At 36.8% G+C, this 17,841-nt stretch overlaps 1 protein-coding gene across 33 annotated transcripts in view; it reads right to left on the bottom strand.

Annotated features, from left to right (window-relative positions):
• Positions 1 to 17,841, bottom strand: part of Relch (RAB11 binding and LisH domain, coiled-coil and HEAT repeat containing) — a 94,968-nt gene that overhangs the window by 3,910 nt on the left and 73,217 nt on the right. For 11 of the 33 annotated variants that reach the window (XR_015635247.1, XR_015635253.1, NM_001134546.1 and 8 more), the window contains 8 exon segments: positions 16,747 to 16,853; positions 14,840 to 14,939; positions 10,470 to 10,552; positions 9,636 to 9,699; positions 7,988 to 8,126; positions 4,960 to 5,076; positions 928 to 1,016; positions 345 to 415 (listed from right to left, as the gene is read on the bottom strand). Coding sequence is in view for 15 of the 33 variants with exons in the window: in NM_001134546.1 (NP_001128018.1) it covers positions 345 to 415; positions 928 to 1,016; positions 4,960 to 5,076; positions 7,988 to 8,126; positions 9,636 to 9,699; positions 10,470 to 10,552; positions 14,840 to 14,939; positions 16,747 to 16,853 (770 nt within the window). In the remaining 18 variants the exon portion in view is untranslated. 33 annotated transcript variants of the gene reach the window in all.

Raw genomic sequence — 17,841 nt, 5'->3', positions numbered from 1 at the left:
ATACTTGAGAAAAGCTGACCTGAATAATTTTCTTTTACTTATTGTGTGTGTGTGTGTGTGTGTGTTTTTTTTTTTTTTTTTTTTTTTTTTTTGAGACAGGGGCTTACTCTGTAGTTCTGCCTGTCCTGGAATTCCTTATGCATACCATTGGCCTTGAACTCACAAAGATCTGCCTGCTTCTGCTGCGATTAAAGATGTGTGCCACCACACCTGGCTTGAACAATTTTCTTGTCTTCCAAAGAAGTGATTACAAAATAATACAAACCATTATACCCATAGATAACAAGTTTAGAAAGAGAAATTGAGGTTAATAAGAAGCCTTAAAAAAAGAATAAATGTCTTACCCTGGAGGCTCTTGGACAGTCTTGTTTTCTACTTTTTGTTCACATTCTTTTATCATGGAACTTAAAATAACCTGATTAGAAAAGTCACTTACTTTAGTGAAATAAAGTTAACATTATCAAATACTATAAACCACAGTCTACATGAGTATAAAAAGCTGAAGAGCATGAAGTGTTAGGGACTCTGTGAAGAGGCTGAGCCAAGACTCTGACATGCAAGTAGGTTTATGTGCCAAGAGTGTGACAGTCAGGAGTAGGCACAGAATGCTGAGGCGAAATAGAACTGTAGAGTTAGAAACAAGTGATAGGCAAGGAAAGCAGTGGACAAAATAGAAGTAAATATTCTACAGACATTTCCATATTAAATTCTCCTTGTATCAAGTGAAGGAGAGTGTGAGAGTTTTAGAGGTTCAAAGATGTTGAAGAACTTCATGAAGTATTACAACTAGTAAACACACTCACAAAAAATGTCGAGCTAGACTTTAACAGTGTTAAGCATGGCTGTCATAATCTAGTCTCATCCAGGGAGAGTGTATGAAGACAGATGCTAAACCCATAAACCTGGTGCTGCTAGTCAGGCACTTACCTCATGTTCTGGAGAGAGATGCTCCATGTCAGTCCGTAAACATCTGAGGCCAGGTAAAAAGTGATTTACCATTAAATCCTCTGAAATGACTGAGGAAAGATAGTTAAGAAAAAGGGGTAAAAAAAACCCCTAAAAACAAAACAAAACAAAACAAAAAGAGAAACCAACCAACCAACCAAAAACCTTAGCCAACAGAGAAGATACCATATAGAAAAAAGGCTTTTTAGACAGTGCTTAGGCGCAGCAAACGTGCATGTGTCAGAGTTCCTTCACAGATGGCACCTCTGTAGGGAAAGTTGATGCCAATCATCTAAGTGTATTCTCACACTTCTGTTTATTTTGGTATTATCTGTTACTCTAACATTCTATAACAATTAAATATTATATAAATAAAATAATGATGACAAACATTCCATTTGTAATCCAATGTTAAATTAAGTAAATTCTAAATATGAAAGGTAAGAAAACATTTCCAATAAGATAGGAAAAAAGGCTCAGCTGATTAAGTGCTTCTGCACAAGCATAGGACCTGAGCCTGAACCTCAAAATGTAGTGTAATGGTGTGCCTGCAATCCTGGCACCAGAGAGGGAGAGACAGGAGGAAACGTGGGAGAGACACTGTTTTCAAAATAAGGTGGACAGTTCCTGAGGAACAACACCTGATTTGACCTCTGGCCTTCACATGTCGAGCACATGCACTTGCACACACAGAAATATTTTCATGACAGCTAAGTTGAAAGCTATGTAAAAACTGACAAAGGCAAGTTGCTTATAACATCACTACTTATTTGCTATATGTCAGACAATTGCAAGATTGGAAGCTTGTAAAAATGTAGAAAGAGATTGTATTTTACTGTCATATTGTTTTTGGATTCTCTTTAAAGATCCACTATGCGATATGGATGTGGTTTATCTGAGGATGATGCTCCTATCACCTGCAGGTCTTCATATACCTGACAGCATAGCCAATGACAACACACTTGTATAGCTTAGGTTGAAATAACTTGTCTATGGGATATACGTTGTCTTTAGTTTGTTTCTTAAAATAGTATTTTGTGTATGGATTTTTTCTTTTGTCTGAATATATCTGTGTGTACCACTTGTGTATCTGGTGTCTAAAGAAGCCAGAAAGGAACTTGAGTCACAAATGGTTGTGAGCTGCCATGTAGGTGCTGGGACACTGGTGCAAGAGCAGCCAGTGATCTAAACCATGCTATTTCTCCAGTCACAGGAATTTTTTTTGTTTTGACATGTGCTAAGGTGACTTTCTATTGGTCCAGAATGAATCAGACAACAGAGTACATTCAATTTACTTTAGGTCCTAGTTATCTTTGAGTTTTAGTCGATTAGCTCCACATTCAAAAGAATCAGAAAGCAGGCACATTTATCAAGAAAATAATTCATCTTATTCACATGAATTTAGGCATATTTTTATAATATTACACCATGTTCAAGTGAAGAAAGAAGAGAGTTCCTTTATGAAACTGGCTTAATTAAAAAAAAAAAAACTTACAATGAACTTCATTTAAAAAAAAGGGATGTAATATATTAATACTTCCTTGAAAATGTCACAATGCTCATAAACAAGGCTCCTATAATGAATAGTTATTAAAAATATAGATGGGGGCTGCAAGATGGCTCAGTATTAAAAGCATGAATTATATAATAAGCCTGTGGAGACCTGAGTTCCATCCCAACAGAATGAAGGTGGGAACCAACTCTGGAAAGTTGCCTTCTGACCTTTACATGTGCATTTGCTGTGTCATCGTGTACACGCCTGCATTTGCACACACAATTTAAATATGTACATGATACAGAGGGCTGCAGTTTAATTACTGTATAACTTGTTTTCTAGATACTGGGAAAGTACCTTCAAGATGTAAGCAGGTGACCTTTGGATTAGTAGAAAGTGAAATACTGAAACACAGGCAAGGAGGCTCAAGATGGCCATACTTACAGAAAATAGGGAAGTTATTCTTTCTACTCACTTGTTGGGCCTATCTTTTCCTCATAAAAATCAAACTTTCAAGGACTGGAAATGTGTATATCCTTCAGTCCTGTCTGATATCAAAACTGACTCTACTGCAGTGACATGCTCTTGCATTTTGGATATCTCTGTAAAAAAGTTTATCAACAAAGCCTGTGTCTATCCCTTACATACACAGTATATGACCTTCCTTCTCCATACCCCCCTTTAGAATACTTGCCACCTAACCCTAACCACTGGCCTCCACACACAACAACTTGCATTCATTCATCTTTCCCAGCCACACACCTTGTCACATTTTCTCATCACCCCTAAGCCGTCTATTGTCTAGCTTAAACAGTTTTAAGGTCCTTCAAGCATGTTATGACATTTTGATTGTTATTAGGCATAATGTTACCTGTAACTTTCCTATGTCGGTTCTGACAGGAAGCTATTGTTCTAATCAGCTTTGGAACAGATCTGGCGATGAGACTTTATTAGTGACCGTACTCCTGATGCAAGTAAAGTTGGAGTAATGCACAACAGACCCAGTGTTTGACTGAGTAGGGGCTATTCTAAAAGGCTCTTCTCTCTCTTGTCCTGGCACAGGACCTTTTATTTATTTATCCCAGCAATAGTTGATACATACTTAAATACTTGATACTTTCTCTGTATAAATTTCTATGTTCATCAGAAACTATAGCTTTTCTTATTTAGTAATTTTGTTTTACACAGCTAAAGTTGTCCTGGTACTTTTCCCTTTCATTGAGGCACATTGCTTTATAAACTCATTAGCTAATTAGATTAAGTGAGTTTTTGCTTAACTTCTAACGAGTCCTTTCACAGTTGAGTTACTAATTTTTACAGTGTCATCTCTCTCTCACCAGTGTTCTGTCATTTCTTCATAGAAGATTCCTCCTTGCCAACTCACAACAGGAGTTCCTCATCTGCTTCCTCTATCTTCTTCTCTAAGTTAAAAGTCCAGCAAGATGAATCAGGAGTGACAGTGACTTCTGCTTTTAGTGGAACAAAGCTTATAAAGGACATGGACTTTAGTTATCAAACTAAAACGTTAGACTTCTGCTTTCTGTATAATCTACATTATGAGAAGCATGGCGTTCATGTAAGCAGACCATTTGTAATCAGTCTTCACTCAGCAGTGGGCCCTGCTTCCTGAGTTTTAACAGTCCTACAGACTGAACAAAAGCAGCCCTCTGTGGTTACACTCCAGTTACAAAAAAATTCCAGCACTAATGAGTGTCTGTGGCACTCTAGAACCTTTTTATCTTATTTCTAATGACCTGTTCTGTCTGGTGAGGACCGTGACAACTCAGAACCATGGTATTCTGAGACTCTTCTGACACTTGCTTTCCTCTACGAGTCACTAGGAAGTTTAATTTCAATCTCTTTCTCTGTCTTTGAAGATAATTCTAATTACATGCCTAGCACGTGCTCCTGTGGTTCTATGAGAATTCAGCTTTCCACTCTTCTCAATCCCTTACTTCCTTTTCTTGAACTCTCCTGTCTTTCACTGAGAGTCAGAGCCTAGAGCTCACTCGGCCCATCTTCATTTCCTTCCTAGTTTTACCTTACTAAACATAGTCTAGAAAGAACGTTCAAGAGGACAGTCAAAGCTCTTGGTTCCAGTTCAGTCTTGCTTTTAACTATGGAAAGCAGAAGTTGTCACTACAGTCCTAAAGTCTTGGTTTAATCATTTATAACCTTTGGTTGATACGGAATTCCTAGTATTTCACTGGCTAAGTTAAACATCCATTGAACAATCTGATACCAGAACATGAAAGCCTAGATGTATTCTGCCCTGTATCTATTGTTCACTGCATAGTAAAGCTCAGGGTAGGCTGCTCGCTGGGGCGCACTTTATCACTTTTATAAAGCATAAACAGAGGACTAAAGCTACCTTTAAAAATTACAGATGGGTAGAGTAAAAGACATGTGGCAAAGTTGAACCAAAGCTTCAGCTTTGCAGCTGGGTTGGTTTTCTGGGGTTTACTGAGTTATATAGAGTGAGTTACATCAGCAAATACAGTTCAGCACAGCAAGGATACAACAACAGGACAGTGCACTGTAGGCTTCAAAAAGATGGGTTGCAATGTCCAGTCTTTTGGAATCCACAATTTGTAAGTTGTTCACCAAGGCTAATTTATGTAAATGTGGTATAACAACTGAAAAAGAGAAGAAAATGTTAAGTGTTATCACGATCATATATACACAACCCTCATACTTTACAGTGCATAATTATACTCTTTCTTATAAGGCAAAAGTATGTTTTCTAAGTAAGTGATTTGTCAGTTCAGGTTATAACACTATAGCTACTGTCCAGTTTTGAGGACAGGTGATTCATCTTACCCCTCAATCTTCCACTTGGAAAAAATGATAAATAAATGAGCCAAGACACAAAGCAGTGGTAATCTTTTCATAAGGAAACTTATGTCTAGGAACACAGTGTAACACATATAACCTGGGTGGGAATAAGTCTAAAACTCATCTTCAATGGGGAAGAAATATAAGATACAGCACCTAGGAAGTCTTTTATTCAAGTCTTATTAGGCAAAGATTTGAAACAGCAAATAAAATAAAGATAAATGCATGGCATTTAAATTTAGATTTTAGGATACTTTCAAAGAAGGTCTTAAGGCAGATATAACAGCCTTTATACTTATTTACTTATTTATCTAAATGCATTTGGACCTCCAGTAAACGTAGAAAAAGAGAAAGACTGAAACTTGCACTATAATCCCAGGGCTTGGGAGGTTGAGGCAAGAGACTGTCATTAGTTCAGGGACGGTAGGTAGAGTACGGAAACCAAGAAAGCCAACTCCAACCAAAGCAGACTTACACGAGCTTAGAAAGCCTCCAATCCATGATGGCACATTCCTAGTGGCACTTCTGAGTAGCTGACAGTAAAGAATTACAGAGTGCTCCAGATAAAAGAACTAATGTCTAAGATAGAAGTAAGGGACTGTAGCAATGGCTCTGTGATCAAGAGAACTTGGTGCTTCATGTGCACAGGACTGGGGTTTGGCTCCTAGCGCCCACATGGTGGGTCACAATACTCTTTAATTCTACTTCCAGGGAATCTGATATCCCTACACTCTCAATCCAAAACAAAATTTCAAATAGATGCAAGACCTAAAGGTCTAATGGAAAATTGGGAAATAATACAGGCTAATGAGAGAACTTATGTTAGTTAAGGAATAGAGTGAGAAGTAATCTAATCATTCCAACTTTTCCACTCTTTCTCTAAATACCCAAGAGAATTACCTATAAATATGGATTGTTAACAATATAGTATTCTTTCTGATATGGGCTTGATTTCACTGTAAGTCCTATTTATAGATTTGACAATAAATTCCTCGAGGTAAAGCCTGTTGAACAGAAAAGTAGTCCAAAGCAAGGAGACGCAGGGACAGGTGGGGGGGAGAGGGTGGTAAAAGAATCAAATTTCTTTTTTCCCTAAAAATATTTTAAAGAGCTATCAGAGGGGGCTGGAGAGATGGCTCAGAGGTTAAAAGCATTGTCTGCTCTTCCAGAGATCCTGAGTTCAATTCCCAGCAACCACATGGTGGCTCACAACCATCTGTAATGAGATCTGGTGACCTCTTCTGGTGTATCTGAAGGCAGCTACAGTATACTTATATATAATAAATGAATAAATCTTTAATAAAAAGAAAGAGCTATCAGAGACAACAGTTAACTAGATCTATTCAACTAAAGTTTTCCTTAAATTTACCTTTAACTGTTCTTTTAGGGCTTTCAGGAGAAAATCTTTGTTTTCTATTATTATATAATTTTTACATATTTAATAGATAGGCACTATTGCATGAATAAAACTATCACATATTAGGTATCCTTTTTAAGGTTCTTAAAAATTCTAAAAAGAGTCATTGAAATATACAGATAGTGTTTGCTCTGAGAAATAACTGTAGGCCTAGAATTACAAAGAACAAAGCATCCATGGATCTATGAAAAGAACCAACTCCACATCACGCTCATGGCAATCCAGATGGTTTCATCCTCTAAATCTCCCTTGTGGGTATATGTAAACTGGTCACATAATGCTCTACTGGCAACTAAATTCAACAACATGGTATAAGCCAGAGACCCATTATTACCTAGCATATTCCTTAATCTAGGAGCTAGGGGTTATGCTCTCCCTCGAAGGAGCTACTATCTCAATGATGCCAACCCACCTGCAGAGTTCTGCCCGGACCTCATGTAAATGTGGTGCTGGAACGCTGGGACCGTCCATGCTCCTAACTAGAAGAGCAATCTTTTCCTGCTGTTTGCCTGACCAATGATAAGTATATTCACTAATGAGCAGAGACTCTCATGATTGTATTAGTAAGTGCCATGTCGTCAACAAACCTTTCCGCACTCTAGTCCAAAGAACTTAATATATTTTGCCAATTATTCTGGTCTTAAAACTGATAAAAAAGAAAATCAGCCTGGCTATATAATAAACAGTCTATTAGAGAATTTACTTTTTCAGTAGAAACCATACTGACTTAAGTAGCCAAACCTATGATCTTCTAGAAAAGACGTCAAATTCCTAAAACTAATAGGACCATAAAGTATCACAGTGATAACAAACATGTTTTTAGAGTGTATAACATACATGCTTTTTTTTTTTTTTTTTTTTTTTTTTTTGGATACCAAACATGCTTGTGTGGATTTGATGCCACCCAAGAAACTGTTATAAAGGATGAGGGCCACTTGTAAAAGAGACAAAGAAGAAACTTGAGAAAATGAGTTAGCATATCATATGTAGATCTAAACACTGAAAATTAAAAGAAAATAGTGTATCAGCATGGCGGCATGCCGAGAGGGCTAAGTAAGAATGTGACTAGTGACTAGAAGCACAAAAGCATCCTTAAAAATTTGACTAAGAAAGTCTCTTAAGCAATCATAGGCAGAGAGCTACTCCGTGCTTCATAGATGGTATTTAGACACACAACAGGAACGCATTCCAGGATAGTTCTTACAGCACGAGAATCAAAGAGCAGCAAGGCTCTGACACTTAGGCAAGCTCCTGGCTGGGATGAACAATGCAGAACTGGTAGAAAGGTGACTTACATTCATCTCGGAACCGGGGTTCTGCATTAGGCCCAACTCTGCCAAATGTTCTGATGACCTCTGTATGCAAAGAATGCTGGTCTTGGTACTGAGGGTCTTCCAGGAAAGAAGCCAACTGCATTTTCACTCTTTCTAGCAACTTAAAATCAGAAATAGGATATTAAAAACAGAGTAGGCTGTTAGGGTGAAAACAAGCAGATTAAAAATGGCCTACGGCAGTGGATTCACACTGTAAAACCATTATAGTGAAATTTTATTATCCAGAAAAGATCTCACTTTCTGTTTGTGCAGTAATTCTTAATTTGGATTAACAAGCAAACACACCTGACCAAAAAATTTAAAACAAATGGGAAAAAAAAGGGAAAAGTTGGTTTTTGCTTTTGTATCTAAGTTATAAGTCTCAAATCACAGTGTAGGTAACAGCTATCCACCCCTGAAAGCAGTGAGTCATGGCTGACTTAAATCTTACTCATATTTCCCTAAAAGACATTGTATTTTTAGGATTTAAGACCATGTTGAAATTCTGGCAAAACTGCGAGCGTTGCAGAAAGATGTGCTCTTTTTTTTCTGTTGCTTTGTCAGTGAAATATGTAGAGAGCAAAAAAGGGGCAAAATATTCTTTCTATAACTAAAACTTAGTTTTTGTTGTTAAGACTCTTTACAAAAATGAAGTTCTGATTTTGGTGAATAACATGTCCACAGATCACTTAATTTCTAATACACAAGATTTTTTTCATTTTGATTAAATATATGCGGAGTATGACAAAAACCCAAAAACCCTCTGAAACTCATCTTGGTGTTTAAGAATTTTTATTTTATGTGTATGAGTGTTTTGCATGTATGTATGTATTATAATGTGTGCGCCTATTGCCTGGAGAGGCCAGAAGAGGGCATCTTATTTCCCTGAAACTGGAGTTACGGGTGGGTCCTTTGCTAGAGCAGCAAATACTCTTAACCCCTGAACCACCTCTCTAGCACCTTGGGAAATGTGTTATATGTAATGTTGCAGTTAGGCGGTTTCAGAATCAAGATAATCTTTACAGAGGAAAACTTGCTAAACACCTGAAGCAGGGCAGTCAGGGTTTACAGTGGTATAAGCCACAAGATCTACATAACAGATTAGAGGGTTTTGATTTTATAAGGAAGCATCTATGACAGTGTTTAGGATACAGGTCTCCCCTCTACTTCATCTGTAAAATGGAGATAGCTTTGTTTTCCTAATATTTTATGTTAAAATATTCCTCAAACTAGCAATAAAACATATACACTGGGCATGATGGTGCACATCATTAATCCCAGCACTTGGCAGGAAGAAGCAGTCAGATTTCTGTGAATTCAAGGCCAATCTGGCCTACATAGGGAATACCAACCAGTCATGGCTATTATTTAGTAGGATTTTATCTAAAAATGGAGGGAAAAAAATGTATGTAGGTTGGTTTATATCCAGCTAGACTAAAGTTAATTTTTTAATTGAAAAGTCTAACACAGAAATAGAACAGTCTAAACTATGGTACTTTTAAATATCTGGTGAGTAATTAATTAAGGAAGGCCATAAAGTTATGATGCTCCCTGACTCCTCCTTTGGGGATGTCATCAGAAATCTGCCATCACTACTGGCACAGAGTTTAAACAAATGTCTATTTCCTACCTCTCTCTGAATAACCGTTTCCATAATAGTGCCAAATGCTGGAATTGTAGCAATCCTGACAGAGCTGTTAGAAATCAAAAAGGAAAGAAACTGAGACTTCCCTGAAAGACAATACAATCATCAATAACATATGTATCAAAATAAGCACAAGGTAGAAATCCCACATTAGTCTCTAGCAATGACAGTTAAACTTTTAAAGAGCAGACCAAGAAGAATGCTCAATAAGACAGGCAGGATAACTCAGGGTCACAGTCTGTGAACTCACAATTCAGGATCACCGGACAAGGTAACAAGGGCCGGAGCAACCCGCTTGTCAACTAATGCTTCACTCATGCCTCGAAGAGTCAGCTGTAAACCAGTCAACATGCAATAAAAAATGGTTTGGTAAACTGGAATGAGAACTGGGTTAGCTGTGACTGAGGATGGGCAGGCAGACTCACTGGCCTTTTTCTTGCTTTAGTCATCCACATGAGACATTAAAATGTTAAGCCTTTGGTTCATGCCACTACACTCACTGGTAATAACCTGTTAGTGAGATTAGCAGAGCATCCTTTCTTGGCTTGAAGAAATAGTCCATCAGCATGTTTCAGTTTTGAATATTTATGCTAATATTTTTCTCTATTATATGGCCTCTAAGTTAGGCTTATTTTGAGATTGACTTAAAAACAACCTCAACAATGTACTAATAGCAACACGATGTTTGAAGTTTGAACTCAAATAGGCATATAGCCCAATGTCACTATTTCCAAGTGACTGTTAACAGCATGATGGTTATTTCTCAACAAGCACATTTGGAAAGGAATGCTGGCCATGGAAGGCAGGGACAACACTTACATTTCAGGGTCACTGGAGAGAGTAATGAGAGCAGGAACAACCCTCTGAGCTACCAGAGTCTCATTCACCCCCTTCACCAACAGCTGATTGGTCAGCACAGGGGGTATTCACAGGTGGTGCATGGAAAGCAAACAGTGTGCCACGGGAAGGAGAGAGGAACAACCAAGAGAAAGAGAGAAAACACAAAAGCAAAACCAAAATTAGAAGCTAAGCGAATACTGCTACTAGAGTGCTTACCAAGGCATAGAAGGCTTAGGAGGAAAGAAAGCTTAAATTGCCTAGCAGTCCACAAAGAGGCTTGTCACCAACTGGACGGCAGTTTGTACTTTAGGTCAAAGACTATATTTAATTTTCATCTTCAATTAAAATGCAATGTAAGGAGAATTTCCTGTTTTTTTCTTTTTGGTTTTATTGAGATAGGGTCTCACTATGTAGCTCCGGCTGTCCTGGAACTCACAGAGGTCCACTTGCCTCTGCCTCCCTCTTGTTGAGATTAAAGGTATGCATTACTACACTCGGCTCTTAAAGAAAAAAACTAAAATGGAGACACATCCTAAAAATCAACTGAGTAGGTTTTTATAATGATCAATAAAATACAAATAGGCATTTTTGAAAGCAAACTTAAAAGGCTTGTAGCCATCACTATACTGCTTCTGACTGTTCTACAGTGAGGACATTAAAGACTACGTAGTAAAATTCCCAACCTGTCCATATACAACCTTATTATCTGAATTACAGACATATACCACAGCAATATGTTCTGGAGTGTTCAACCTAGACATTAACTTTGGGTTCAAATTCCAACTCTCTCCTACTATTAGTCATGCAGCCTTAGATAAATTACAGAATCTCAAGACTAGTTTACTCATCTGAAAATGCTGAATTTCTCACCTAACTTAAATGGCGAGTGTACTATTAATTAAGAGCTATTGCACATGACAAAGGGTATGCATATAATATGAATTAAGTTATAATGATTACTCAATAATATATGATTTGGAATTTTTATAAAAGTCATTTAATTACATTTGTTAGTTTAACTCTGAATAGGTCTTTTTCTTATAATTTTCTAAAAGCTTACATAAAATTTAAAGTACATATAATGAACTGAATCAATCTTTAATAGTCAAAATACTTTGGTTAGTAAATGATGCTAATTTTTGTAAAACAAGAGAGTAGTAGGGCATACATTTTGGTTTTATAAAGATTACTGAAGTCACTCCCCCCAGATTCAGAATGTAAGCACATCTAACTACTAAATCCTAACCAATATGTTCATTAGTTGTAGCTTTCACAGAGAATCAGAGCTACCATGGACTTTCAGTATCAACATCATGTTCTAGCACTCCTTTTACCAAGTCTGAGAAGCTTAGCTAACATTATGTGAAGATACTTACTTCTGCAATAATTCATTACCACTTATCAACCCATTCATACCAGAATTGATTTCAGCATTATGAAACAATTTACTTATTAAAGGCCTATGTTAATTAGGCAGAAGTAAAATGGTAAAAGATATTTTGTTATTATATGAGTGATATTAAGTTCAGGTAGGAAGAAAAAGAACAAGGAGTTCAAATTCTTTGCATTATAAGATGGCTTAAGTTTGAATCAGCAAGGACTATCTTGATGCCTGGTACCTTGATTTCATCATTTCAAAGTGGGTAATTTAGAGGACAAGTTAATTTCTCACTGCTCTAGGATCCTTAAGGTAATTTAAAAAAGCTAGATGGTCAATAAATTTAAGAGTTATCAATTACTAGCTATCTTATATACTGTACCTTTTGCTCTTTATGTCTGGTGAGACAAATACAAAACATTAGCAAAGTTTTTAGCAGATGAAAATCTCAGAAATAAAGTAGAAATGAAGTGCATTTGTTAAGGGTTGTAGAGTTGAAAGCAGAACAGACAATAGACTGACTTATTCTTTTTGTCCTAACTGATGTTGGTCCTCTGAGCTAAAGTCTAATGATATAGTTCAATTATCTCATGATTAATAGTAGTCATGTGGTGTCTTTTTTTCTGTAATTTGTCACTCTAGATGGTCACTTAACATGAAAGTTACTGAGTTTCCTCACAAAAGAATTATATTCATTTTCTTCTTCAAAAAGTAAGACGTGGTGTCTTGTTTAGCACCAGGAACAACATGATCCCACTGGGTTTCTCCATGCCCTGGTATCTAAAAAAGAAAGCTGAGTTTGTGTTAAATTTCAGCAAGTATTTCAAATTAAGTTCCTAGTATATCCATTTTTCACTTCTGTTATTTAATCCTGTTACTTTACTTTTGAGGTAAGCTCCAAGGTAGTCCTGGCTGGCCTTGAACTCCACGCATCAGAGGATGACATCAACTATGCTCTACCTGCCTGAGCTCTGCAGCACCATCTAATCTATGTGCTTCTGAGACGGAGCACCATGGAGCCCTGGGCATCCGAGGCAGCATTCAAGGCAGACACACATGCAAAGCCAAACGTGAAATGGGGCAAGCTACGTTTATTTATTTGAAGTACTTCATATATACATACATACCTTTTAGAAACTAGCAGTCAAGAAAAAGAAGCAAGTTTTTAGGCCTTAGAGTAAAATTGCATTTAGAATGTATTGATGACAGCTTTTGAAAGGACACATTTTTCTTTTCAAAGGAATAAAGAAAGCCATCTTTATGGTAATACACTTTCTTTTTAGCACACTGAGTAATTAAAGTTACTTATCCAATAAGGAATTTGTACAAAAAAAACCCATCAAAATTGCTCTGGCATTGACTTCAACAAATAACTTTTGACTATAGATCTTAAAAACAAAATAGGACAAAACTTTCAACTTCCTGGTGAAGAGAATTTTATTCAGGTTTGATCAATCTAGTTACTGAAAATTATAGAAAGCAAGTATTTTTAAATATATCCAATATTCTATTCTTCCAATTGCAGCTTATCTTAAATTGTAGAGAAATTCTTAAATTTAGGAAGATTTTAATTAATTCTCCTCAAAAACATTTTAAGTTCTAACCCCTAAACAAAAAGCTATTTGCTATTGATACCTGGCTGACAGAGGGGAAAAAAAATCAGTTTTCTGCAATGGAGTGTCACTGGGTATATATCAATCATATGCCAGGGCAGACCTCATGGGCAGGAGTAGCTGGTTAACACAAAACAGACTCTTTACCATTTTTTGAGTTCTTTTTGCTTTGCTCTATTTTGTTTTGGTGTTTTTCTTGTCCTATAGATTTTTTTCCTTTTCTTTTTTGTTTTTTGTTTTTTGTTTTTTTGCTTTTTTTTAAGCTTATTTGATTTTCAGTCTTTGTGTTTATTGTCTTTTAAAAAATTGTTTTGAGACAGAAAGAACTTGAAGTTGGATATTAAGGGGTGAGGAACATCTAGAAGGAGCTGGGAAAGGGGAAGAATATTACCAAAGTATAGTGTGAAAAAAATTAAAAAATAGAATCACAGGCACAAAGGGATAATTTTAGTTTATACATTCCTTATACGGTTTTGTGTGAATAGCACGAAGTAGAAAAACAATGACATGAAAGCCAACATTTATAACAGCTCATGTTTGATACCATTTTAAGGGCTTTACTAACTCACAGATTATTAACCAAAATCATTTGAGTATGATACTTTTAATCACTATCTTCATTTTGTAGATGAGGAAACTAATGTACTGACAAGTTTAACTCTGTCCTAATAATGAACAAAGTTGGTAGAAGAGATGGAAACTGAACCCAGGTAGCCTGACTCTACGGTAAACCTCAATAGCTTCAAACATAACCAACTGAGGACTCCAGGACTTAAAAATAAGAACATATGTAAAGTGCTACCTGATGTGTAAACTGAGAGGCATTCACAGCTATCAAACGTTAGGAAGATAGTAAGTTAATAAAAGCTAGGTCCATTACAGACCAATCTCTTGCCTTGTAAGCCTATGGGTAGTCAGTGACTAGGGATCTTATTCTAGATATGATATGTGATGAAATACTGTAACTGCAAATAACTGGAATTTAATCTAATAAAGAATACTACAGCTTAAGCAATACTCTACGTTGTCTCACCTTGAGTAGTTATTTACTTTAGTCAATAGGAAAGGACAATCAGAAACATTGAATAGGATGCAATTCAAATAAGGTTTAAAGGAGAAATGAAACCAAGAACAACATTTAAAAGAACCAGTAAGGCTAAAAAACATTCTTCCATTTGCCAAAGCTAAAGTCCTGCCCCATCACACAGTACACAACTAGATACTATTCAATGTCACAAATCAATAAATAAATATGTACATATTTATTTACATATATACAGTATTTGAAACTTAAAAGAAAACATGTTCTATTCTAAAGGAAATCACAAGTAGAAGCAGAAAAAGAAAAGGTAACATACCTCAAACATCCTAGCAGCAGTACACCTGACAAGTGCAGAAGTGTGAACAACACCATACCACAACACAGTTAACAACAGCTCATGATAGGCTGGATTTGCACTGTGGGAGAAAAATGACATTACAATCTAAACCACATGCCTAACTGCTGCATTAAAAAATCACTATGTGTACACATATGCATATTAATAAAACACTGGCAGAACATACCAATGGATGTAGGTTTATTACATCACAGCTAAGATCCCACAAAAAGTCACTTTATATTAAGTATAAACAATATTTAGAATTGCACTTCTCTAAGCATCTATAATTGTGACAGAAATTTTAAACAATTTAATAGCATGAAAACTAAAATCACAAAAATAGGAAAAAGGGGAACTTGATCAGGTATTGGGGAGGGCAGACAGGAGTGAAGCCCTGAGGCCCAATGCAAAGAATGGAAACAGGCAACATTGGGAGGTAGGAAGTGTGTGTGTGGGGGTGGGTAGGAGGGGCTCTCTAGAATGTTCCAGAGACCTGGGAGGTGAGAGATGCTCAGACTCAAAGCCTTAGATGAAATGCCCAACAGTGGGGAGAGGGAACTTACATAGTTCACCTCCCGCAGAAAGACAAGGCATCAAGTAGAGGGATGGGGTTGCCATCTCACAGTCAAAAACTGACCCAGAATTATACCTGTCTAAAAGAACTGCAGGAACAAAAATGGAGAAGAGACTGAGGGGAAGGAGGTCCAGTGACAGGCCCAAATTAGGATCCAGTTCAAGGGGAGGCTCCAAGGCCCGACACTATTGTTGATATTATGGTGTGCTTACAGATAGGAACCTAGCATGGTTGCCCTCTGAGAGGCCCAACAAGCTGCTGAAAAAGTCAGATGCAGATACTTACACCCAACCAATGGACAGAAGCTTGTGACCCCTGTGGTTTTATTAGGGAAAAGCTGTGAGAAGCTGAGGAGGAGGGCAACCCTGTAGGAGGACCAGCAGTCTCAATTAACCTGGACCCCCAAGATCTCTCAGACACTGAGCTACTAACCAGGCAGCATACACCAGCTGATATGAGGCCCTGACACATATATAGCAGAGGACTGTTGGGTCTGGCCTCAGTGAGAGAAGATGCACTTAACCCTCGAGAGACTTGAGGTCAGGGAGAGGGGAGGGAGGCCTGGTGGGGTGGGGATAAAGACATACTCTTGGAGAGGGGGCGTGGGGGAATGGGATGGGATGAGGGCTGACCAGGAAGGGGATGACAGGACTGTAAAAGATGATAAAATAATAATAATAATGGTAATAATAATATCTGTACTTGATCATAATTTTCTACTAGTTTCAGAATGAGTACTAGTCTGTACTAGTATAAATTGTACTTTTATTAAAAACTCACAATGCATGGAATAAAAAATATTTAGTAATAATCAAATAGGTAAAACACAAACAAAACTCAAAATGTCAAATGTTAATTCTTTTTTTTTTTTCCTTTTCTTTTTTTCGGAGCTGGGGACCGAACCCAGGCCTTGCACTTGCTAGGCAAGCGCTCTACCACTGAGCTAAATCCCCAACCCCCAAATGTTAATTCTTAAAAACAACAGTTATGTGATAAGGTTTAATTGTTCCTTCACTACATAAGTCCATTTGAAAAACTACATACACTTTAAAACACTATTTTTCTTCTCTAGTTGTTAAAACATGTGATAGTCCCTTTCCTCCCCTTTCTGGAAACCACTGCCCTGCTTCAATCTGGATGGGTGTTCTTTTGTCTGGTTTTAAACTCTTAGTGGGAGTTCCCACTGCTATCACTCAGGAGCTTCCCTTCCTTATTTGAGACTCAGTTTCCTCAGTCTTACATCTTTTTTTTTCTTTAATATGCTTTTAAAAATAAAAACAAAGACACCTATAAGCTGCTTTATTTTTACCCAAGTTCCACAAAAGAAGCCTTCAGGCTGTCAAGAGGAGCATGAGATAGTGAAAGCAGCGTCATCACATCTTCCAAGAAGCCGACCAATAGCTTTCGGTCTTCTTCCTACAGAGGGAAATATGGATCAAGAATTCCCAAATAATTAAGCAGAACTAAATGTCACAATTACCTATCTTTAATCGGAAACAATTACCACACGAGGACAATAGATTCCACTTAACTTTAGAAAACTATTTTAGTTGAAGATATTATTCATTAAACTTATGAATGGTTACAAAAGGTCTGAGGTTAAAGACTATCATAATTTGATTTAGATCTTGCTGTCCAATATAGCAGCCAATAGCCACATGATTATTTATATTTAAATTAAGAAATTTAGTACCATAAAACATTCAGTTCTTTAGTCACACTAGATAACATCCTTAAATACTGAGGACAGTATCCTTAGTACTAGATGATTCTAATATATAAATTATTTATTTAAGGTATAACATTTTATTAAAATTTATATTACCAATCTTAGTTTTCATAAATGGTGGCAATACACAGCTAATACAGACCACCAAAACAATTACCTTTCTAATAGTAAAAAAAATGTTTTCCAAGAATTATGTTTGCAATATCCAGTGGTGAAAACTCCAGTTGCTAAAATAGACCAGTACTCTAGAAACAGTTCAAGTTTGTAATAAAAATAAATTAACACCATTTTCAGTCTCATTCAATGAATCATTATGAGTTTCATAGTTTTTATTAAGACATGAACAAACCTGTTAGATTATTAGAGGTAAAACTGATCTGCATGGGATGCCTAAGAGAAAGGAATCTGATATTCTCCTAAGAAATCAACACGTAAGGCAAGGTCGAACAGTCAAAAAGGACACAAGTCAAGGACAAGCAGCTTCTGGACACCCCAGAACGTCCAGCAGGAAGACTGGTGAGATATCAAGGTGAGATATAGAATTTCATCTTTTTTTTTTTAACCACTGTGCTGTTTAGTGTTTTTGTTTGTTTTCTGGTCTACATGCCAAAAGCTAGTCATCTGGGAAGAGGGAAACCCAATTGATAAAACTACCTCATCAGATTGTCTATAGGC

The sequence above is a fragment of the Rattus norvegicus genome, chromosome 13 (genome assembly GCF_021556685.1).
Source record: "Rattus norvegicus strain SHRSP/BbbUtx chromosome 13, alternate assembly SHRSP_T2T, whole genome shotgun sequence".
NCBI classification, from domain to species: domain Eukaryota; kingdom Metazoa; phylum Chordata; class Mammalia; order Rodentia; family Muridae; genus Rattus; species Rattus norvegicus.
Note: the sequence above shows the minus strand (reverse complement) of the source record. Positions and strands in the feature narration are given on the sequence as shown.